Source organism: Herpailurus yagouaroundi, unplaced genomic scaffold (assembly GCF_014898765.1).
Source record: "Herpailurus yagouaroundi ecotype Mexico unplaced genomic scaffold, PumYag 217, whole genome shotgun sequence".
NCBI lineage: Eukaryota > Metazoa > Chordata > Mammalia > Carnivora > Felidae > Herpailurus > Herpailurus yagouaroundi.
The window spans coordinates 1,678,625-1,701,866 of record NW_024412448.1 but is presented as its reverse complement, the minus strand read 5'-3'; the positions used below and the strand labels follow the sequence as shown (position 1 = coordinate 1,701,866).

The 23,242-nt window shown below is 53.8% G+C and overlaps 1 protein-coding gene across 3 annotated transcripts; it reads left to right on the top strand.

The window, feature by feature from the left end:
* The first annotated feature begins 2,031 nt into the window (after positions 1–2,031).
* Positions 2,032–22,795, top strand: ST6GALNAC1 (ST6 N-acetylgalactosaminide alpha-2,6-sialyltransferase 1). Of its 3 annotated transcripts, XM_040456513.1 has the most exons (10): positions 2,032–2,422; positions 3,931–4,344; positions 19,099–19,750; positions 20,151–20,319; positions 20,494–20,665; positions 20,887–21,025; positions 21,274–21,377; positions 21,571–21,660; positions 21,748–21,847; positions 22,086–22,795. In XM_040456513.1, exons 2-10 carry the CDS (start codon positions 4,214–4,216, stop codon positions 22,275–22,277), a joined length of 1,749 nt encoding a protein of 582 aa, XP_040312447.1. In that variant the 5' UTR covers positions 2,032–2,422; positions 3,931–4,213; the 3' UTR covers positions 22,278–22,795. The 3 variants fall into 3 exon arrangements, with proteins under 3 accessions (XP_040312447.1, XP_040312448.1, XP_040312446.1); XM_040456514.1 differs by lacking the exon at positions 2,032–2,422 and having other exon boundaries at positions 3,133–4,344; positions 20,151–20,256; XM_040456512.1 differs by lacking the exon at positions 2,032–2,422 and having other exon boundaries at positions 3,135–4,344.
* The last annotated feature ends 447 nt before the right edge of the window (positions 22,796–23,242 follow it).

The window sequence follows — 23,242 nt, the reverse complement described above, 5'->3', positions numbered from 1 at the left end:
CGACGTGGGGCTCGAACCCACGAACCGTGAGATCATGACCCGAGCCGAAGTCCGACGCTGAACCGACTGAGCCACGCAGGCGCCCCCCCGCCCTCCCCGCCCTGGCACTGTCTTTTGTGCTGTCCATGTCCCACGTTTTCTGGGGGCCTCGCTAGCCATGTTGGGAGCACTACCTGGGAAACCTTTTTGCGCTCAGGCTGGTCAACCCTGCCCCGTGCCCCCAGGGAAGGCCCTGTGTGTCTTGCCCTACGGTGATCTCTCTCCAAGTGTGAAATAAACAAATGCTCTCATGTCACATTTCTTTCAGATAGTGCTTGTCACCAGGACGCTGGGCCCGCAGGGCACATTCACCTTCCCACCAGACGAATTTCTCCACGAGGAGAGAACGTGGGAAGGCTAGACGCTCTCCCATGTGCTGAGGAAGGGTAGGCTGTGATCTTAGGAAATGAAGGAAGATTCTTCTTTGATAGTGAGTCTCCGGAGAACAGGAAATACTGTCCCTGCACCCGGAGACTAAAGAAACGTTGTCGCGGAGGTCCATCAGGGTCCACCTGGCCTTTCTAGCCGCCTCCACAAATACCGCCGTAGCCCAGATGGCTCCCCACAGGCTGCCTGATCCAGACCCAGTGTTCCAAGACGAGCACGCCGCTGACCGTGACCGCCCGGGAGGTAGGACATTGTGTCTGGAAGAGAGGCTATCTAAGCGCAAGAGTGAATGCTTGCCCAGGGCACCCTCAATCATCAACTCCTTCATCAGACAACAAAGGCTCAGGACTTAAGACTCTATTTTGGGGGGGCACCTGGGTGGCTCAGTCGGTGAAGCGTCCGACTGGCTCGGGTCATGATCTCACGGTTCCTGGGTTCGCGCCCCACGTCGGACTCTGTACGGACAGCTTGGAGCCTGGAGCCTGCTTCGGATTCTGTGTCTGTCTCTCTCTGCCCCTCCCCTGCTCACTCACTGTCTCTCTCTCTCTCTCTCAAATATACATAAAACATAAAAAATTTAAAAAACATATATATATATATATACTAAAACCCATTGAATTGTACACTTAAGTGGATGAACTAGACACTATCTATAAATTATATCTCAATCGGACTGTTTTAAAAAAAAAGTTTGGAGTGGGCCTGGTACAGAAAATGGAATTAGAGAAGGCAGGACATATACTGGGGCATTGAATGCCGCTTCCCACCGCCCCTAAGACGCTGACCTCTTTCCATTTAACCCAGCATTCCTCTAAGTCATCAAGAGTCTCTTCCAGCAGAGAGGATCCAAAGGTTGAGGTCAACAGTTCTAATCCTGGAGTGATTCCAAGGGACACGCACTCCAGAAACACTGTCGTGCGTCAGTGGAAAAGGCGCATTGTCTACAAGACCTCTCTCCAGCTTAGCTGATTTCAGCCTCCCACGGTCTTTGAACTATTTTACAACTCTGTAAATTGTAGGGAGTTGATAGTCATGCAGATTATGTCCTGTCTATCGGATGCTCCTCCTCTTTGTGGAAAAACCAGTTTTGTCCCCATTTGCAATCATTGTTAACCACCCTTACTCTGTTCTAATTTGTGCCTCTGCGCTTCTCTTTTATGTATTTGCTTATTTTTATTTAAGCTGATTTATTTTGAGAGAGACAGAGAGAGTACAAACGGAGGGGGACGGACAGAGAAAAAGAGAGACAGGGAAGATCCCAAGCAGGCTCCGAGCGACCGGCGCAGAGCCCTGACGTGGGGGCGGCTCGAACTCACCAACTGTGAGATCGCGACCCGAGCCAAAATCAAGAGTTGGTCGCCCGACCGACTGAGCCACCCAGGTGCCCCTGCACTTCTTGGAGATCAATATTACATCTGCCCGGTTTGCTTACGCGTGGAATAAAACCTTTAACACATGTTCGCGTTTCATATCCGCGGGAGCGTCGCAATCTTACCTTTTACCGAGAATGATCATTTACCAACTTTATCTGCACGGAAGATCTCGTGCATCCTGTCAGCTGACGCATAAACTCTAAAGTCAGAGGCTTTTAAAAGGAGAGGGAAGTTTGTCCACCTTACCTAATGCGAAACCGTGGTGATGGCCGGAAACCCATTCGGAAAGTCTGTTTCCACTAGAACGCGTGTTTCTCTGGATCTCACTCTGTGCCCGGCGGCGACGTTGTCTGGAACCCGAGAACCAAGAAGCCAGAAGTCTGGATGGTCTGCCACCCCACCCCCCACCCCCTCAGCGGGCTTCGAGGGCTCCCAGTTCCACCCACCGCTGAGGGGGTGAGCAGCACAGACCGTTGTTCGGTGGCTCAGCTCGCGCCCAGGAGCCCACTTAGATCTCTCCGCGCTGTGGAAGGCAGAGAGAAAACACTGGCAGCCAGAACCTTCTCCAAGAGCAGGGGGCGAGACGTAAGAGATGCTTCGTCGCAATCAGACCAGTGCCAAGGGTAAGCCAGCGCCCTCCCCACGCGCGGTCCGTTTGCCTAGCATGGCGAACGGGCACCAGGGCGTCGGGCGATTGCTCGTGCCAAGTTCACGGGCGAACTCTGGTCAATTAAGGGTCGGTGAAGGCGGAGAGTTAGAACTTAACCCGGGTCTATGCAGACAGTGTTTGTAGAATCAGTGTATAGGGTCGTTTGCAGGTGAGGTGTGTTCAGAGAGAGAGAGAGAGAGAGAGAGAGAGAGAGACTGAGTCAGCACTGAGAGGCACTTGCCTCCTCGTTCCCAGCCCCTCCCCTGGAACAGTGCCATGCGTCCCGGCGTATGGCAAGGGGCAGAGGAAGCCCACGCTGCATCTCTATTCCTGGCAGCCACTCAGAAGCATGTTCTCACTCTTTCCATCCTGCCTGGGGAAGGTGGTTTAAACATTTATTGGTGCGTGCCCTGGGTGAAGGCCAAGGACGTTGGGTACAGGATGGGAGGCTGTCCGAGGCCTCCGAATGCACCCGGCCGTGTGTGAGCCATGAACCCGGGTCCCGCGACCTTCAGAGCTGAGGATCGCGAGCCATTTCGGCTGCTGGATAACCCCTGTGTGATTCAACATCCTGTAAGCGAGAGTTTGAAAAGTACTAACCCACCGGACTTGACCGAGGGCTGCGTCTCTGAATTTTCTAAGTCTTCTACACCGGGTCTTGGTATCACTTCTCTGAGCTACACATTTCCCCTAGGCCTCACGCCTTTTGTTCTTCCTATCAAAACAGAGTTAATGATTTCTCAGAGGCGTCGTTACTCCGCAGATAAGGATGCCATCTGTAGGTCAGTCGGATGGGTCCCCGAGAGCTGAGGGCTCCCTCCGCGAGCTGGGGCAAGCCGCCTGCTCTCAAAGGCGATGTCCCCAACCGCAAAAGGGGGGTTGATAACAACGCCTAGCGGCTCGGGCGTCTGTGAGGGCGGTCCCACATGCGCACCGTTCAGAGTGCCTGGCTCAGAGCTCTCGCCTGCACCCATGCCACTCGTTGCTGTCATGGCCATGACTCCGGATGAGAAGCCGGGAAAGTTGAGCCGACTGACGGTAAATCAGCGGTTCTCGACTTGGCCGCGTGTCGGGATCACCTGGGGGAACTCAAAAAAATACCCCTGCCTGGGAGAAGAGCCACCCCTGGGGGTTGCGGCTTCGTTGGTGGGGGTTGCAGTCTGGGCAGTGGATGTAGCAAAGCTCCCAAGTGATTCTAATGCGCACCCAGGACTGAGAGCTACGACCCTGAACAGTTTGCAAATGAGATGTTCTCGCAGCTCTGGTCTACGGCTGCAGAACGTTCTTTTAGGAGAGACTGCTAGAAGGTCTTAAAGCCAACCAGATTCCCTGTACCTTCCTTATAAAGGTCATGTTGAACGTGGGGGCCGTTCAAGGCTCTCCCAGCGTCTGCACTTGTCCGGGGTCCCCAAGGGTTTGGAACCTGATAAAAGCGAGGTTCCCTGTGACGTGTGCATGTTTCTCATAAAGTTCTACATGCAGAAATTTGGCTTCAGCGACAAAGAAAAGGAAAGCAAACTTGTTTGAACAAAAGGAGTTTCTCTTCCTTCGAGCCACGCCAGCTTGTAAGCCTCCACAAAGCAGGGAAGGCAGCTCCTCCTTTCGCTCGCAGACACTGATAGACTCCGTGCCTACCAGAGTGGTTCACCGTCAAGACAAACGGCGTGCACTCCCTGGCCAGGAGTCCTAAGCCCTTAAACTACCTGCGGTCCACATCGAAGCTCCAGGATATGCAGAACTTTCTCGCAGCACCCGAGCCACCACCATGAGGACCTGCCTGCGGAGACCCAGTCGTCTGGGCCAAGCGGTCCAATGGCTCTTGCTTTTGGCCGTGTTGATCTCCTTATTCTTTGTCCTGCCCTCCCTTGTTAAGGAACCCGACACGAAACCTTTCAGGTAAGGTTCTGGTCCCTGTCCCAATGCCTCAGAATTTATTAGAGGAAACTTGAAAGCCTCTCGTCCAGGGAAGCCTGGGGAACCTGCTGCACCCACACGGGGGTCGGCGGGGGTCAGGGATGTTGTCAAGAAACACTGGCAAGAAAGATCCCAGGGGGCCTCTGGGGGACAAGCAGGTGTCAGGGGTGGGAAAACCAAGGGGTCCGGATGCCTTGGGGCTGGTAGAGGGGAAAGGTGGGCAGGAGTCTGAGAACGAGGAGTCTGGGTCTCTGGAAGGTATAGACAGAAAATGCCTTCCCCCTCTGGGACCGTGAATGCTAATAGCAGCTTTGGGGTGAGTTCTTACATGCCATTCGCTGGGTCCTAAAGCACAAGATTTACCCCGTCGATTCCAGGCACTTCAAATTTTATTTTTTTTAACGTTTTTTTATTTATTTTTGAGACAGAGAGAGAGAGACAGAGTGTGAGTGGAGGAGGGGCAGAGAGAGGGAGACACAGATTCCGAAACAGGCTCCAGGCTCTGAGCGGTCAGCCCAGAGCCCGACGCGGGGCTCGAACTCACGGACCGCGAGATCGTGACCTGAGCCGAAGTCGACCGCTTAACCGACTGAGCCACCCAGGCGCCCCGATTCCATGCACTTCAAAACCACACTCTCCCCGTGGAGTTTGGCCGAAAATGACCTCTCCCCCCAAAAAAACGAAAAGAAAAGAAAAAAGAAAAGGAAAGAAAAGAACCTCTCCCTTCGCTTAATTCTGGCCCCCAAGTTCATCCTTACATACAAATCTAGTCCCATCAGACGCCATCACATCAACTCTGAAAAAGCTACCGTAACAGGTGTGAACGTTGACTCTCTCCTCGGTCACCACACTAGATCACTAATGCTTTTGAAGTTTCTAGAAACTGAGAGGTGAAAATATGTTTCTCTTTTGACTTTGCACTTCTCAGGCCACCATGAATTTGAGGATCCTCTGACGTGTGCTGACCATTTACATTTTTTCTAACTAAGTCAGCCAGCTGTCACCACCACTTGTCTTTTTCTAGGGAATGGCTGGGTCATATCTCTTGCTCCCCCCCCCCCAAAAAAGGAAGCGAAATTATTTCTCTTTTATTTAACGATAGGAGTTTTTTGTGTATTAGGGATATTAACCCTTTTCTATCGTAGATGTAACAATACTTGAAATGTTTTCTTCAGGCTGATGTTTGTTTTTATTGCCTTGTTTGTGCTATCTCACGTGACACAACTCCTTCCTATGTAGGTGAAATCTATTTATCATTTCCTTTATGGCCACTGGACTGTGCAATTTGGGGGAAAGTCTGTCCCACCCCAAAATTTTATAAATTGCCATATATATATAGTGATGTATACATATATATACATTAGTGAATATATATACATTAGTGAACACACAGTGTAGACTTAGGCTCAGGAGTAGAACCCAGTGGTTCATCACTTACAAGTGCTCATCCCAGCGAGTGCCCTCCTTAATGCCCATCGCCCATTTAGCCCATCCCCCCCCACCTCCCCTCCAGCAGCCCTCAGTTTGTTCTCTGTATTTAAGAGTCTCTTATGGTTTGCTTCCCTCCGTTTTTATCTTATTGTTCCTCCCCTTCCCGTTGCCTTCTATATTGTCTACTAATATTTTTGTACTTTTTTTCTTGAAGCTTAAATCGTTAACCTACCTGAAGCCTATTTTTGTGCACGGTGTGAATCTGGGTTTGCATAGGCTGAACTCTTTTGACCACAAGTGACAAAAACCCAACGCAATCTGGCTTAAACAAGAAGACCGGGGAGGGAGGGGCGCCTGGGTGGCTCAGTTGGTTCAACATCCGACTTTGGTTCAGTCCATGATCTCACGGTTCGTTGGTTCGAGCCCCACGTCTGGCTCTGTGCTGACAGTCCGGGGCCTGGAGCTTGCTTTGGATTCTGTGTCTCCCTCTCTCTCTGCCCCTCCCCTGGCTTGTGCTCTGTCTCTCTCTCCCTCTCATAAATAAGTAAACATTAAAGAAAGTTTGTACAAAATAAAAGAAGCCCAGGGAAGGAGAGAAGGTCAGAGGATTACAGTGTACCTGGAGAGACACGTTGGGGTAGGAGTGGGCTGCAGGAGTCACTCATAGTGACCCGGATGCCTGGTCTCCTTCCCCAGCCGATGTCACATGTCCTGGAGTTAGGGGGAGATATAAGCAGACTGGTGCCTGTTTCTGGTCTAGAGATTTCTGAAGGCGGAAGGTGGTGGGAATTGTCCATGGTGTAATGTACATGGGAAGAAGGCTCTGGCCTGGGCCTTCAGAGCCCAGGAGGCTGTGGACGGCAGGTCAGCACTCCTGTGGTGCCAGGAGGGATCACGGTCCCAGAACGCCCCAGTTACCCGCTGGGGCCAAGTAAAGGGACATCCACTCCAGAGAAGCGTTTGGGGACCCCGAATACTGTTGGGGGCATTCATGAGGGGATCCTCAATGCAAAGGAGAGCGCTGCCCCAGGGAAGCCACACTTACTGACCCTACCGAGAGCACCACGTCAGCAGACAGAAGCCACTGGAACCTCAGTGCGAGCGGGGACACCAAGTGCTCCCCACTCTTCCCAAACTTAAGTAATAGTACAGGGGAGCTAGGCCTTCAGAAGGAAGGGAAGGTCTACTCTGTGCCTGACCAGGGATTCTAGCTGCCCCCACCTCCCCCCCCCCCCCCGCCTCACCCCTGCCGAAGCGGGGGGGGGGGGGGGGGGGGGGGAGGCGGGACACCTGGAATTCTTCTAAATGGATGAGACTGAATTTGGGGTTTAGGTGTTTTGCTTTGTTTTTTTAAATCTTTTCTGTAATTGTTTTGTTTTGTTTTGTGTGTGGACGGGGTTTGAATCATCAAAGGTGACTGTGAAGTGAGTAAATCTGCCCTAGGCATCAGAGATAGGGAAAGGGCCACACACTGAGACTTCTCAGTGAAAGTCTCTCCTTACTACACTGCCAATCAACCGCAGAGCAGAGACTGAGCGCCTTGAGCCAGAGGTCCCTGGAGGAAAGGTTGTGTGTCTGTTGAAAGCTTCGTTGAGAAGAAGGACCTCGGAGGCAGGGAGGGCTTGGAAAAGGCTTGTGGGGAGGATAGCATAAACAAGGAGGCCGACCTGCAGAAGTGTCCTCTTGGCTGAGCCTCGGGCGAATCCGAATCCGCCTTGCAGAAATGAGGGGCTTGCTCTGGGGAGCCCAGGGAGGGCATTTCAGGAGGGTGGGGCCGAGGGTTGATGCAAGAGGCTTTCAGGCAGGGAGGCGACCTCAGCAAAGCAGGATTGTGCAACGATTGGTCTGCCAGGAGGGAACAGGATAGATCGGAAGGGAGGTGTGAGTCACAGCTTTGGCCTGACCCAGGGCAGGAACCAAGGGAGGGACTTTGACGGATTATCCTGCGGTGAAGGGAAGGACCGGGGCTGACAAATGCCCTCCCTGGCAGATTTAGGCAGTGAAACATAAGGTGCAGAAGATCTGGGAGGGGTGGGGTAGGAAGAAGCGGAAAATCAGGAGACACTTTGAAGAAGAGCGGGGGGAGGGGAGGCACGTGTGCGGTTAGAGATGGGGTCGGGGTGGGGGTGGGGGTGGCCCACCTCGCCCCACAGTGCCGCCTGGGCAAAGGGTGACAGTAAAATCAGACACAAAAGGGAGTCGTAGAATGCCAACCCAAGTATAGGATCAGCGGTTTCTGAAGGTCCCTGTTCCCAAGTCTGCATGTTAATGACACCTCAATATCATCTCAGAGCTGGAGATTTCCCCAGACCCGCACCTATGCTCAGGAGCTTTCTGGGGATTATTTCCCTTTTTTTTTTTTTCTCCTGGGGGTGATTTCCAATCTTCGCAATCGTCGCCCAAGATCAGCGTTTTTATTCTTTTACACAAATGAGGGAGGTGAGGCTCCAAAAGGCTAAGCCTAATCCCACCCAGCCAGGAAGGAGCAAGACAGAGACGTGAACACGGGATTTGGGCTCCACTACCCGGAACGCGTGCGTTCACTCTCAGGAGACTCAAAGTCCGATGGAGGGGAGAGCCACACAAGAAGCAAGAGAGGGAGGGTGACATTATTAATAGTGGTAAATACCCCCCCCCCCCCCCGATTTAAGTCCAAGGTGACGAGCGCTATGGGAAGAAACTGAGAAGAGTAATTACATCCAGGGGGCAGGGTCAAGACAACATCCTGGTGGCATTTGCAGAGCGCTGGCGGGCTGGGCCACATGGCAGCAGGGGGGACGCCGCGCACTAAGGAGGCAGCAGAAGGAACGGTGCAGAAGCAGGGCCACCGGTGGGGGGGCGGGGCGTGTTCCTCAAGGGACTGATGACTAATGTGAGCAAGGCTGATAGGAGCTCCGCATGCCAGGCACTGGTCTCCAGAACCCATGATTACGGACCACATATCAAGGCTTTTGGGTAGATATTATTATCAGCAACACCCCTCTTTTACAGATAAGAGCGGTTAGGCAACTTTCCCAACCAAGGTCACCCTTGTCACTTAAGTTCAGACACAGGCCAGCTGGCTCCGGAGTCTGTGCTCCAAGCCACGACCCAGGCTGGTGTCACAAGCCCCACCCCCGTCCCTCGGCAGTGTTTTTTCATTTTTTGTTTCTAAAGTTAATTCACTTATTTTGGGGGGGGGGGAGCACAAGCAGGGGAGGGGCAGAGAGGGGGGGGGAGAGAATGCACAGCAGGATCCCGGCTCTCAGCGAAGAAGCCTGACGCGGGGTTCGATCCCACCAATTGTGCGCTCGTGACCTGAACGGAAGTCAAGAGCCGGACGCTTAACCGACTGAGCCACCCAGGCGCCCCTGCGAGGTGGTTTTTAAACGCTTGTTGATGAAAGAGTGAACGCGTGGCCCTTGAGGGACCAACAGTTAGATTCCACGGCTAGGAAAAGCTTTACAGGAACGGAGTAACTTGAATACATTTGTGCATTGTGCAGATTCTTCGGTTAGTAGATTGCACGGCAGACGGTGGGGGGAAGGTGGTCTCCGTGGGGGGCTAGGGTAGAGGCTGTTGCAATGGTTTAGGGCCCAAGAGCCCTGGGCGGACGGCGTTCGGAAGAAAGGCCAGAATAACTCAGATCGGCTGGATTTGGCAACAAAGAGAGGAAGGACTGGGACACACTTGTATGATTTCAAACCTGGGTTATTGGACTACTTCTCGTATCTTCTTCATTTGGTCCCAGTCTCCATTGTGCCCCTGGATAGGTAGATACCAGCTAAGACCATGTCTCTACCTGCTTGGCTTTCCTGGTCTGGAATGAATTTGTCTTCAACAACTCTGTGGATTCTCTTTTTTGTCTTATTTTGGTCTAAGACACAGAACTTTCTTTTCTATAACTTCCTGGTTTCCGATCCTGGACCCCCATTCGTGGAGCTGCAGGGAAACTTCGTGTCGGGACCGTCCTCCCTCCTCTGCCGCCTCCCCAGGATGATGTCAAGGGCTCCCGGATGGCCACGCCGTGCCAGCGCCCGGGTAGGGGTGGCTGATTCTTAGCCCTCGTGTGGCCGTGGCGACAACCGTCGTCCCTGCCTCTTGGCCTTTTCATGTCCACCTGGCTTAGGTGTGAGAATGTCCTGTTGTCGGAATTAACGGTTCTGTCTTCCTGGGTTCAGGGGTCAGCCATTGTCTGTCAGGGGTCTTATTAGACCCTAGGAACACGACAAGTAGGGCTCAGGAGCCCTCCAAACTTGGGACCCAGAGCCCCTCTCTCCTCTCCGTCCTCTTCACCCAGACTAAACATTCTAGGGAGGGGGCGATGGTGGGAGGAAACAGACAAGTCCTTCTCCGAGACATTTGATCTATTTCACCAAATCTTCTCCTCCCTCTAAGGTCTTCCAGGGTGTCCTTTACTTTCTAGTTCTTACTGGGGCACCTGGGTGTCTCAGTTGGTTAGGCGTCTGACTTCAGCTCAGGTCATGATCCCGCAATTCGTGGGTTCGAGCCCGGCATCAGGGTCTGTGCTGACAGCTCAGAGCCTGGAGCCTGCTTCGGATTCTGTGTCTTCCTCTCTCCCTGCCCCTCCCCTGCTCATGCTCTCTCTCTCTCTCTCTCTCTCAATAATAAATAAACGTCAAAAAAAATTTTAAACAAAACAAAACCAAAAGAGGCCAATACATTTTATCAATAATGTGCAAAATGAGAGCTAAACTTATTTGATTTGAGGTAGTTTAAATGAAATCTTAGCAAAATGTAAGTGCCTCATCGGTAGCCATTCAACATTAATGACATATTTCCGTAAGTATCATAATAAAGGTAAGTTTGGAGTTCTTAAGAAAACAGAGTCCCATTTAATGGATGAGGAAACAGGGGCTCTAAGGGTGCTGCACCTTGCCCAAGATCCCACAGCTGGTCACTTGGTGGCCGGGCTGGAACTCAAGCAGGTAGGTGACTTTCCACCGCAGTGAGCTCCGCTGTCCTCTTGCCCAGTGCCGGGAAGTTAGTTTTCTGTGATTATCCCCAAGAGAGGTAAGCTAGGTACCAGATACAGGGGATAAACATAGACTCTGCTTTAAACAGTCTTGGTTCACAAGGATCGTGTTTCCCAGCCACCGGGCCACAGGGTCTCATCTCGTATCTGTGATTCTTGACCCAGACATACCTGCCATTCTTGCTCACAACAATGACCTCGGTCACACCCACCACCCTCCCCGTTCAAGGTCTTCCCTACTCTCCTTAACTAATCTCAAGACTCACGCCTCTGGGTCTGGGGAGAGCTGTAGGCTTGTGTCTGTATTTGTGGATCCCAGGGAGGGAAATCGTCCAACATTTAAACCAGCCTCCCACCCACCCTGGGCCACAGTGAGTTCAGTGAGGTGAATGGGATCCCAGAGGAGGCTCAGGGCTCCCCTGCTGGGGGAGAGCTTTGGAAATTGGATCCCGCTACTGAAGCGTTAGGAGCAGTGGCTTAGAGGTGTTTCCTCTTCTTCTCCCGCTTTCTGTTGTTCCCCATTAGGATTTAATTGGCCGGAAACCACACAAATGAGAGAATTGGCTTTGATTTGAAAAGAGAACACTTGGAATAACAATAGAATACGGATTTCTGGGTGTTTTCTTTCGAGCCTATAAAGAGAATTGAGGCAAAGTAGAGATTTTAGCGACTGAAGCAACTTGTGGACGCGTCTAAAGATTCAAAGTGAAGTTCTAAAATGTAAATCATGCAGGAAAGTGTCAGGATTTCCTGGGGGAAATAAACTTCAAAGTCTGGGGGAGGGGGAAGCAGAATGATTGGTTTTCATCTCAGAGAAGACCAGAGCCCCTAAAGAGTTATGTCGGCCGGCACCAAGGGAGTTGGGGAGGCTCCAGGCTGGGCTATGATACGTTTTTTTGTTTTTTTTTTTAATGTTTATTTTAGACAGAGAGAGAGAGAGAGAGAGAGAGAGAGAGTGAGTGGGAGAGGGGCAGAGAGAGAGGGAGACCCAGAATCTGAAGCAGATTCCAGGCTCTGAGCTGTCAGCACAGAGCCCAACGCGGGACTCGAACTCACGGACCTTGAGCTCAAGACCTGAGCTGAAGTCAGACACTTAACCTACGGAGCCACCCAGGCGCCCTACTGTTACTGAATTACTTTACATTTTTAAAGAATATTTATTTATTTTTGAAGGAAAGAAAGACAGAGTGTGAGCAAGGGAGGGGCAGAGAGAGAGGGAGACCCAGAATCTGAGCTGTCAGCACAGAGCCCGACGCAGGGGCTCCAACTCACAAACCGTGAGATCATGACCTGAGCCGAACCCCGACGCTCAACCGACTGAGCCACCCAGGTGCCCCAAAAGTGCGACATTTTATATTTTTAACCACCCCCCCCCCCCAATAGATTAGAACTTGTTGGATTTGCTTTTTGCTTGGATGCGATCCCTGAATGATTTGCCTGTCCCCCTGAATGCTTAATACAAATCAGGTACTGGAGGGGAGAGCCGCCCATCACAGAGGGTCCTCAGCAGGGGGTGAGGAAAGACACTGTGGGGACCCTACAGCCGGTTCCCCTTTCCAAGGAGAGGCAGGCATCATGAAAACCCAGGTGGGGGAGCCAGATGCGTGACCCTGAAGAGTCTCAAGATAAAACGAGTGAGCAAAGAAGCTGATGGTGGGGATTCCGGGGAAGGGGGTCCGGGTCGTGAGGACGTGATTAGAGGCCTGTGTGTGGCCAGCCACTTATCACAAGGCAGGCACACCTAGCCTGGAGCCTCTTCAGCGTCTGTTCCACTGAATGGCACAGCCCAGAATTATTTAGGGAAATCAAAGGGTTTTGGTTTGGGGGGGGGAGGTTATTAAAGGATAACTGATATACGAAATTGTATATCAGTTTCAGGTGTACAACATAATGATTCGATATTCACAGACATTATGAAATGCTCACAATAAGGCTAGTTACCCCTTGTCACCATACCAAGTTGTTACGATATTATCGTATATTCCCGATGCTTGGACTTCACACCCCCGTGTCTTGTTTATTACTGGAAGATCTTTGTCTGGCTCATTTCACTTAGTGTGATACCCCCCCAGGTCCATCCACGTTGCTGCCAATGGCAAGATCTCATTCTTTTTAACGGCTGAGCAACTCCATTATGTACACATTGGCCGCGTCTTTATCCATTCATCTACCGATGGACACTTGGGTCGCTTCCGTATCGCCGCTGTTGCGAGTAATGTTGCCATGAACATAGGGGTGTGTGTGTCTTCTCAGACTAGCATTTTCTCTTCTTTTTATTTATTTATTTATTTATTTTAATGTTTATTTATTTTTGAGAGAGAGAGAGAGAGAGACAGAGCACAAGTGGGGAGGGGCAGAGAGAGGGAGACACAGAATCCCAGAATCCGAAGCAGGCTCCAGGCTCTGAGCTGTCTGCACAGAGCCCAACGCAGGGCTTGAACTCACGAACGCTGAGATCATGACCTGAGCCAAAGTCCGCCCCTTAAGCAACTGAGCCACCCAGGCGCCGCTCAGACTAGCATTTTCATTTGCTTCGGATGAATACCTAGATGTGCAATTGCTAGATCATCAAGGAGGTGTTTTGAGCTGTTTTCTTTTCCTGGATAAAAGAACATATATATTTTTTAATTTCTTAAAGTTTATTTTTGAGAGAGAGGAAGCGAGCATACACGAGTGAGGGAGGGGCAGAGAGAGAAAGAATCCCAAGCAGGCTCCGAGCTGTCAGCACAGAGCCCGATGCGGGGCTCGAACTCATGAGCCGCGAGACCATGACCTGAGCCAAAGTCGGACGCTTAACCGACTGAGCCACCCAGGCGCCCCCTATTTTCCTTAGGATTTTCTGAAAGATGTTCTCTCTTCTCTGGCTGACTTGATTGTAGAACACGTATGCAATACATGTAATACACAGAACATGGGTTGATTGACCTGTGCATGCTCTTGATAAGGATTCCAGTCACCAGCAGACTATTAGGAGTTGAGTCTGGGGGGAGTCAAAAGTTACACGCAGATTTTCGACTGTGTGTGGGCTGGCGCTCCCCCAACCCACACACCATTCAAGGATCCACTGTGCTATTACACGCTTGCCAACCGTTATTTCATGGCGCCAAGGACAAAGAAACCTTGAACCTCTTTGCTTCCAGGTCCCCCTGAGTGTTGCGTAGTTCAGAATTTGGAGGGAAGAAGTCAGACCATTATTCTTCCGTATCCGTCTCACGTATTGACTAGAGCTATGTGATCCCCGCTGATAAATTTATTTTTAGAGTGCAACATCTTACGTTTTTACCTCCCCGGTAGATCAGAATTGGATATGGAATTGCTTTTTGCTTGGATGCGATCCGTAAATGATTTGCCTGTCCCCCGGAACCCTTAACAGAAAACAGGGTCCCCTCCTTCACCACCCCCCTGCCCCCCACCCCCCTCCGCCCCGGCCTTGCCCATGGTGTTTACATTCAGGATCACATAGGATCTGGACAAGACGAATGCAGGGCATTCGCCATATGGCCGGAAGGAATTTGAGCATTCAGTAAATACCAGGCAGGAACAGAAGGAAATGCCTACGTAAAACACCCACATTCCTAGCATAGTTGTGTTTAATTATAGGGAATTGAAATGAAACTTAATTACATAATTTTGTCAGTACCTGGGTCACTGCTGCAACTCCGTGTAAAACTTAAAAGAGTCATCAGTAATCTGCCAGCGTCGCAGGCAGACAGCCCTGCACGGGGCCCTGGGGCTCCCGCTTCTGGAAGGGGCTGCGGGAAGGAGTGCCTGGTGCCCCCTCTTTAGGGGCTGGCGTGACCACGAGGCAGAGGGCCAGCTGTCTGGGCTGCACGCCCACCGCGTCTAGGGTGGAAAACCACCCTGCCACACCAGCTCCCCGATCACAGCCACGCGAAGGTGCTCGCAGTTTGGGCATGGGAAATGCGGGTGGAGGTGAATCCGAGGTTCAAGGCTGAGTGACGAGAGCTGTTTGCCATGAGAGTTAACACCTAGGCCTTCGCCTGTCCCCCGAGCCTGGGGCTTCAGCTCAGTTGTGACATCAAAGGGGAGAAGGGGTGCCTGGATGGCTCAGTCGGTTAAGCATCTGACCTCGGCTCAGGTCACGATCTCACGGCTGAGTTCGAGCCCTGTGTCGGGCTCTGTGCTGACAGCTCAGAGCCTGGACCCTGCTTGGGATTCTGTCTCCCTCTCACTCTCTGCCCCTCCCCCACTCGTGCTCTCTCTCTCTCTCTCTCTCTCTCTCTCTCAAAAATAAACAAACATTAAAAAAATAATAAAATTGGGGTGCCTGGGCGGCTCAGTCAGTTGAGCGTCCGACTTCAGCTCAGGTCATGATCTTGCGGTCTGTGAGTTCGAGCCCCGCGTCGGGCTCTGGGCTGACAGCTCAGAACCTGGACCCTGCTTGGGATTCTGTGTCTCCCTCTCTCTCTGCCCCTCCCCTGTTCATGCTCTGTCTCTCTCTGTCTCAAGAATAAATAAACATTAAAAGAAAAATTTTTTTTAAGGGGAGGAGTGAATCCCTTAGAGGCCTCAAACCTTTCTACGAAACAAAGGTGGCCCAAATCCAGCAAGTGTATGTTCTGAACTACCTCAGCTTTTCCACTCCGCGTGGATGGTCCTCTTTCAGAATGGATACTTTAGGGGTGTCTGCCCAGCTCATGAGCCAGTAACCCCCTCTTTCTCTTGAGACTGTCTTCCTCCCGTGCACAGGGTGGACCCCAGGAGGCCACTTGCCATGAGACCCGTGTCACTTACCATGTGGCCAGGGATGGAGAAGGGACCCAAGTGAGACAGAATGAGAGTCAAGAGTCCCTGGGGCAGGTGACTCGGGGCTGCCATCCTCCATGCGGGCTGAGGAGCAGAGAGGGAAACAGGATAGGTAGGAACAGGGACAGGCCTCCAAGAGAGATTCCAGGTTCCAGAACCTTCTAGAGCCCCAACCATGTCCTGGCCTTGGGCTCAAGATGTTTTCTCACCTTATGATAAATCTCCCTCCCCCTTCCCCCCCCCCTTTGGTTTAGCTAAAAATGGAAAACAAAAAAAGAATAAAGGCTTCAAACCTTGAAGGCTATTATCTTTTCCAGGCTGTTCCGTGTCACAGCCCAGCCCTGCCTCGCGGCCTTTCTCTCCTTTCTGGGCTGGGATAGCTCTCGTTCGAGTCCCTTCTCTGAGCCATAAAACAAAGGCAGGGGCATTTGTTCACTGAGCCCAGGTAACAATGTGTAAGTGTTCCCAGGAGGAAGGACCCCACTGCCAGCCTTTCCCTAACAGCCTCCAGAGAAGTTTGAATGTCAGAACAGAGAGTGCCCTTCTTGGAGCACTTGAACAAGCATTCTTCCCTGGGGTGCAGGAAGCAGGAAACACGGCCACAATGCAGAGGGAGGCCCCACACGAGGAAGGATTAACATGGGTAATCTCCTTATTGTTCGTACCACCTTGGGCCAGCCCTCTATTGGTCTAGGGATCAAAGTCTCCTCTGTCTTCCACCTGTAACAACAGTGACTGTGTTTTCTGTGGGTTCGAGGTCTGTGCCTTGTTCAAATTTGTATTCCTGGGACCCACAAAGCACGTTGCACGGAGACAGTGAACAGCTGTTGAATGAGATGTTCTTCTGCGAGTACATATTTCAAATTCTCTCCCACGTTTGTTTAAATCCATTTTGCGGGGGGCTCAGAAAGCCTTGCAAGGGGGGCCTGGGTGGCTCAGTCGGTTGAGCATCCGACTTTGGCTCAGGTCATGATTTCACGGTCCGTGGGTTCGAGCCCCATGTCGGGCTCTGTGCTGTCAGCTCGGAGCCCGGAGCCTGCTTTGGATTCTGCGTCTCCCTCTCTCTCTGCCCCTCCCCCGCTCACACTCTGTCTCTCAAAAATAAATAAACGTTAAAAAGAAATGCTTAAAAGAAAGCCTTTCGAAAGCACTGATGTGATATGGCACCACCCCGGGGGGGCTTTGCAGTAAGGGCTGCTTGGAGTGATTTCTGCCCCCTCGGAGCCTGCGGTCTAGGGCAGAGCTGACACCTCGTTGAACGACTACAACCCAAAACACGCCCAATTCAATGCCACGTAGGGGTTTAGCATTCACGTTGTCACGGACACAGAGCTTGGGTCAGGCTACCTCCCGTGGCTCATCACGATCACCCATTTCCCCGGCACACCTCCGAGTTACAACTTGGCATTTTATCTGTGATGATCTGTGGTCCCCCATATATCCTGGGCTCCGTGGGGGCAGGACCGGACCTGGTCGAGCTCGTCACCCAGGCCCCAGTAACTAGCCCAGCGTTCATAGGAGACGCTCAAAAGTTGTGGCTGAATAAAAGAACAAACTATGGGCTGTGGAGTTGGGAGGCGGGCAGAAGTCAAAGCTGCAACCAGGGGATTGGGACCCCGGACTCAGGAGACCCTCCCCCCGCCCCAACTTGCACACGACAAATCAAGAATGAATGAAGCCCCGCGGTCGGGGGAGAGAAGGGCGGGTCTTATTGGCTGAGCAGGTGTTTTGTGCCAGATGCGAAACACGGGCTGTGAGTCAACGCCCACAGCTGACTTCTCTCAGAGGCAAAAGGCAGCAGCCCATTTTACAGATAAGAAAACCGAGGGCCCGGGGGGGGGGGGGTGAAGATTTCTCCCAGTCATGCTGGCCAACTCCCACTCGGGTCTGGCTGGCTGCACCTGTCATGCTCTCTCTTCTCTCTCTGTGGCCTCAGTGAGTCTGTGATACGGGCCTTGGAATCAGAATGAGAGCAGACACAAGGGAGCTGCCTGGGACAAGAGTGACCACGACGAGCCAGGGAGGCCCAGGACATCAGGGAAAAAGAGCAGGAGTTAAGGACACCTGGAAATCCATTAGGATGAGGGCTAGGTCGCCAGAGAGGATGATTCTTTCTCCCAAGGCTCCCAGGAATCGCCCCCCAAAACCTGTGAGCCCAGAGACCCCACCTCAAAGTCCAATTACAGAACCGCGCTGAGCGGAGGACCCGCGCTTTTCTCAGAACACCGGACGCCAACTTGCATAAAGTAAGTGATACTTTTGACGGCCTCGCACAAAAGAGAATGAAAAGAAAGTAAACGTAACCCTTGGAGTCAAAACCCTTGAGTGCCCCAAGCCAGACCAGGCACCCTGAATGTATCTTCTCCCACCGCTAGACCAAGCACCGTGCAGTAGGATTCAGCTTATGGGCCCCCACCCCCTTGCTTCGGCACCCTCCCCACCCCCCTCTTCCCCCTGAAATTCTTCAGTAGCTCCTCCCGGACAAGAAGACCGACGATGAAGTCCAAACTCCTTAGTCGGACCTACAATGCAGATAATAATCCGGTTCTGTCTCCCCACTTGGGATCATCTCCTGCCCAGGCACAGACCCTTCCCTCGTGCCCACCAAGCTCACGTGCCCCCCGCCCGGGGTGAGACATGTTCTGTACCGTAATCACACAAATGTGTCTTCACTAGGGTTCCCCTTGCAGGTGGCTGGGAAACACACCTCGCATCCGGGATGTCCGGCATCTAACGTGAGATGGGGGCTCTTGACGAGTGAACACTTGCGGAGTACCGAGATTTTTTCCCAACAATGCCAACAGGCAAGCTTGTTGTTAGGCAGGGGTTGAAGTAAATATTTCAGGCCGATCTTTCGATCAAGGATGGCAGCTATAGTCTTGACATGAATGTATATTTTCCTACTCCCTTATGAACGAGGTTACCTTTGTTACCTACCCTTCATTAAAAAAAAAAAAAAAAAAAAAAAGATGGGGCGCCCGGTTGGCTCAGTCGGTTGAGCGTCTGACTTCGGCTCAGGTCATGATCTCGCGGTTCGTGGGTTCGAGCCCCGCGTCGGGCTCCGTGCCGACAGCTCAGAGCCTGGAGCCTGCTTCCGATTCTGTGTCTCCCTCTCTCTCTCTCTGACCCTCCCCCGTTCATGCTCTGTCTCTCTCTGTCTCAAAAATGAATAAATGTTAAAAAAAATTTTTTTTAAAAAAGTAAAATTTAAAAAAAGAAAAAGAGAAAAGGTCAACAGCATCCTACAGATATTAGTAACAGGGCGGAGTCCCAGTCATCCCAGAGCCAGCGCAGAGAGGGCGCTGTCCAAGGTCAGCCTTGTCAGCGGCACTCCTGACGCCAGTTCCCATAACAAACTCCAAGCCGCCACCGCCCGCTATTTAGAGGTCACGGGTAAGTTTCCAGACCCAACGCCAACAGCTTAATTTGGGGCATAGATGGCGATACTCATGTCTCGCGGAAACCGGTCTGAAGTCTACCCGAGGCACAAAAAGAAATACCATTTATGCTTCAACCTGTTGATACGATCCTGGACCTTAATCAAAGGGCACATCCGTCCCTAGGCGTCAGCACATGGATGACGAGGAGAGATCTTCAGGGTCGCCACACAAGTCTGCACAGCAGGCTCCCCCACGGGAAGGAAGGACAGCGGCTCCTGCATCATCGTCCGCGCGAGGGAACAGCGTGCAGGTGCCCCCGGCCCAGGCCACAGCCCACCCTGCCAAGGGGGACATCAGAGAAGAGACCGGTGGGGCCACCTCGACTGGGCCGGCCCCACCGAGGGGTCGAAAGAGGAAGGACACCGTGCTGGACACGCGGCCCCCGAGGGCACGGGATGGGGGAGTGGCCTCAGAGGCACTGTCACTGAGGAGCCAGGACGCGAGGACAACCAAAGGAAGGCAGGACCAGAATGGGGAGCCCACGGCCACCAGGACGGTGCCCTCGAAGCCTCGGGCCAAAGCGGCCACCACGGCAAGGACACCTGTGCCAGAAAGCCAGGCCGAGGCGCTGACCACCCCGGGAGCAGGGCCACTGAAAGGCGTGGCCTCGGCCGTGATGCCCCGCCGGGAGACACCCCGGGCCAAGCCACCCTCCACCCCTCGCCAGGCCCGCACCACACAGAGAAGCCGAAGTCTGCGGGCCGCCAACTTCAAGTCTGAGCCCCGGTGGGATTTCGAGGAACAATACAGCTTTGACGTGGGGGCCCTACAGACGGTGAGTCCTCCCCCTGGCTCCCTGCTCTGAAGGCCCCTGCAGACAGACAGGCCACCCCACCTCTCTGACCTCCCGGGCTCCGCCCCCAGGCCCTGCCTGGTCCCACCCCGTGCCCTCCCCATCCTTCTTTCCAAAAGTGGTGGGGGCTGGACGGGAAGGCAGGCCCAGATCCTGGCCCGGGCCTGCCCTGGAGCTCCCAGAAGGCCTGGGCAGGGTCACCGGGCAGGGTCAGAGAATCTACCCGCTCTGCAGCAGGACGGCCAAATCTGCATCCCGAATACCACGGAAGCCGCAGTGCCTTCCAACCTCTCAGGCCCACTTTCTGCCCCTGCCCCCAGCCCTGCCCCTGGCCGTGGCCTTCCGGGGCCTGTCCCTGCCTGACCCGCCTTCCTGCATGTAGACCTGCCCCGACTCAGTGAAGGTCAAGGCCTCCAAGTCACCCTGGCTGCAGACACTCTTTCTGGCCAACCTCACCCTCTTCCTGGACTCCAGCCACTTCAACCGGAGTGAGTGGGACCGTCTGGAGCACTTTGCGCCACCGTTTGGGTTCATGGAGCTCAATTATTCGTGTGAGTCTTCCCGGGGCGGGGGGGGGGGGCGCGGGGAGGGCCTGGGCCCACAGCACACGGCAGCTGCCCTCTGCCTCTGGCCTGCCTCTTCCCTGGAGGCCGCCAGCCCCGGGAGAAATGATGGGCTGCCTCCGGGCCCCTCCGGGGACTGAACGTGAACCTCCCCTGTTTCAGTGGTGCAGAAGGTCGTGACCCGCTTCCCTCCGGTGCCCCAGCAACAGCTGCTCCTGGCCGGTCTCCCCGCCGGGAGTTCCCAGTGCATCACGTGCGCCGTGGTGGGCAACGGGGGCATCTTGAACAACTCTCACGTGGGCCGGGAGATAGACAGCCATGACCACGTCTTCCGGTAAGCGGTCCGGCCCCGGGCTCCCTCCTACAGAGACGGGCTCTTCTGAGAGGTCTCGTCGGGCGTTCTCTGCCTGTACCTGGAAGGTGGAATCCTGGGCTCTCCGGAGACTCCCCATGTAGCTGCCGCGCCCCCCACCATTTCTGTGCATCCCCCCCCCCCCCCCACCTCTGTGCGTTCCCTCCTGCACTCACGGGTTCCGTCTGCCTCTTTCTGTGTAGACTGAGTGGAGCGGTCACTAAGGGCTACGAACAGGATGTGGGCACCCGGACGTCGTTTTACGGCTTCACTGCCTTCTCCCTGACCCAGTCGCTTATGGCCTTGGACGGTCAGGGTTTCCGGCACGTGCCTCTGGGGAAGGTGAGCAAGGAGGGACGGGCCCGGCCGCACGCAGAACCTGAACGAGGGCGCACGAGCCAAGAGAGGGAGCCGGGTGTCCTGGGTCTGGGGTCTGGTCGGGGCAGGGTCTGCTCGTACGAGGGGCGAGAACACGGACGGACGATGGCCAGACAGAGCCGGAAAGAGGAAGGGGGCGGGCCGGAGTCAGAGCCAGGCCGCCCTTCATCCTGAAGGCGGGACTCGGACCACACACTGTCCTTGGTCCTCAGGACGTCCGCTACCTGCACTTCCTGGAAGGCACCCGAGACTATGAGTGGCTGGAGGCGATGTTTCTCAATCAGAGCCTGGTGAAGACTAGCCTTTCCTGGTTCAGGTACCCCCGGCCCCCCCTCCTTCCTCACCCCCCAGCCCCCCCGCGGAGCTGTGTCTGGAGCGGCTCTGAAGGGGGCTGGGCGGGTGGGGACAGCCTCCGCTGTCTCCTGGAGATGGGGTACCAGGTGCCCTGACTTGGCCCACACAGGAGGAGGCGAGAGAACGGAGCGCGAATGACCCCTTCCTGCCCACAGGCACAGGCCCCAGGTGGCTTTCCAGGGAGACCCGCCATGGGACAGATACCTGCTGCTGCACCCCGACTCGCTGCGGTACATGAAAAACAGGTGAGGGCAGCTGAGGCGTGTGGAGAGGCCCGGGCCCCTGTCAGCCCTGCAGCCTCCTGACAGCCCCGGGGCCGGGGCACTTCCCAGGTTCCTGAGGTCCAAGACCCTGGACACTGTGCACTGGAGAATCTACCGCCCCACGACCGGCGCCCTCCTCCTGCTCACAGCCCTTCAGCTCTGTGACCAGGTGAGATTCTGGAGCAAGAGCGGGGCCACCTGGGGAACCAGCTGCGGGCCGTTCCTGGACGTGCCCAGCCCCGGACGACGGCCGGGAGGGCGGGGGAGTGTGGCCCCGTAAGTGTCCGTCCAGGGGCCTGCGTCCGGAGCCCTAGGGCTACAGCCAGGATACGGCCCCCCTCCCCTGACACACAGAGACCACGAGAGCGAGCGACTTCAGGCTTCTCTCTCTTCCGACCTTCACGTAGGTGAGTGCCTATGGCTTCATCACCGAGGGCCACGAGCAATTCTCCGATCACTACTACGATAAGTCCTGGAAAAAAACAGTCTTTTACATCAACCACGACTTCCAGTTAGAGAGAACGCTCTGGAAGCGGCTGCACGATGAAGGTATAATCCAGCTGTACCAGCGTTCCGTAACTTCCAAACCAAAGATGTGACTGGAGCCTGATCAGCAGCGGTCTCCTCGGCCTTTCCGGGGCACGGGGCAGGGTGGGGGGGTGTTGAGGCCTTCCGCCATTTTCCCGGGGCTCAGTTTGGGCTCCAAGCCCCTCCAGACACCCCCGGGGACCACTGAGGAGAGACTCCCAAGATGGCAAATGACTGAGGTTTTGGAGACCTCGGAACATCGCTACGGGTTCCGTTCAAAGGGAGGAGGAGTCCGGTCTGGAGACCAAGGAATTTGAACGAAATGGCGTGATGACTGGTCAATACCACAGATCCCTGCTGAAATTCACCCTTCACTGTCCAGAAGATGCTTGACACGAGGGGAAGAAGCCTGAACCTACGGACGCACGTCGAGTTGGCCTTTTTTTGGTGTTTTCCCTGAGTAGGCTTTACACCCAATGGGCGAGGAGCCCATTGAGGGGCTTGAACTCATGACCCTGAGATCAAGACATCTGCTGAGATCGGGGCACCCGGGTGGCTCAGTCGGTTGAGCGTCCGACTTCGGCTCAGGTCATGATCTCACAGTCCGTGAGTTCGAGCCCCACGTCGGGCTCTGTGTTGACAGCTCAGAGCCTGGAGCCTGCTTCGGATTCTGTGTCTCCCTCTGTGCACCTCCCCCGCTCATGCTCTGTCTCTCTCTCTCAAAAATAAATAAAAATGAAGGAAAAAAAAAAAGAGGTTAGAGTGGGAGAGAGAGCCGAAGCATAAGAGACTCTTAAAAACTGAGAACAAAGTGAGGGTTGATGGGGGGTGGGAGGGAGGGGAGGGTAGGTGACGGGCACTGAAGAGGGCATCTTTTGGGATGAGCACTGGGTGTTGTATGGAAACTAATTTGACAATAAATTTCATATAATTAAAAAAATGAGATTAAAAAAATAAATAAATAAAAATGTTCCTAGATTTGGTTTTGAATTCCAAATCTTGTACTGAGCAGCTGTGAAATCTTGAAGGCGTTACT

Excerpts from the sequence above, each read along its gene's own strand:
- ST6GALNAC1 (XM_040456513.1), top strand. The coding sequence starts at position 4,214 with ATGAGGACCTGCCTGCGGAGACCCAGTCGTCTGGGCCAAGCGGTCCAA. Across the intron at positions 20,666-20,886 it reads AGCCATGACCACGTCTTCCG|ACTGAGTGGAGCGGTCACTA; the intron begins GTAAGCGGTCCG and ends CTTTCTGTGTAG. Across the intron at positions 21,378-21,570 it reads ACTAGCCTTTCCTGGTTCAG|GCACAGGCCCCAGGTGGCTT; the intron begins GTACCCCCGGCC and ends TCCTGCCCACAG.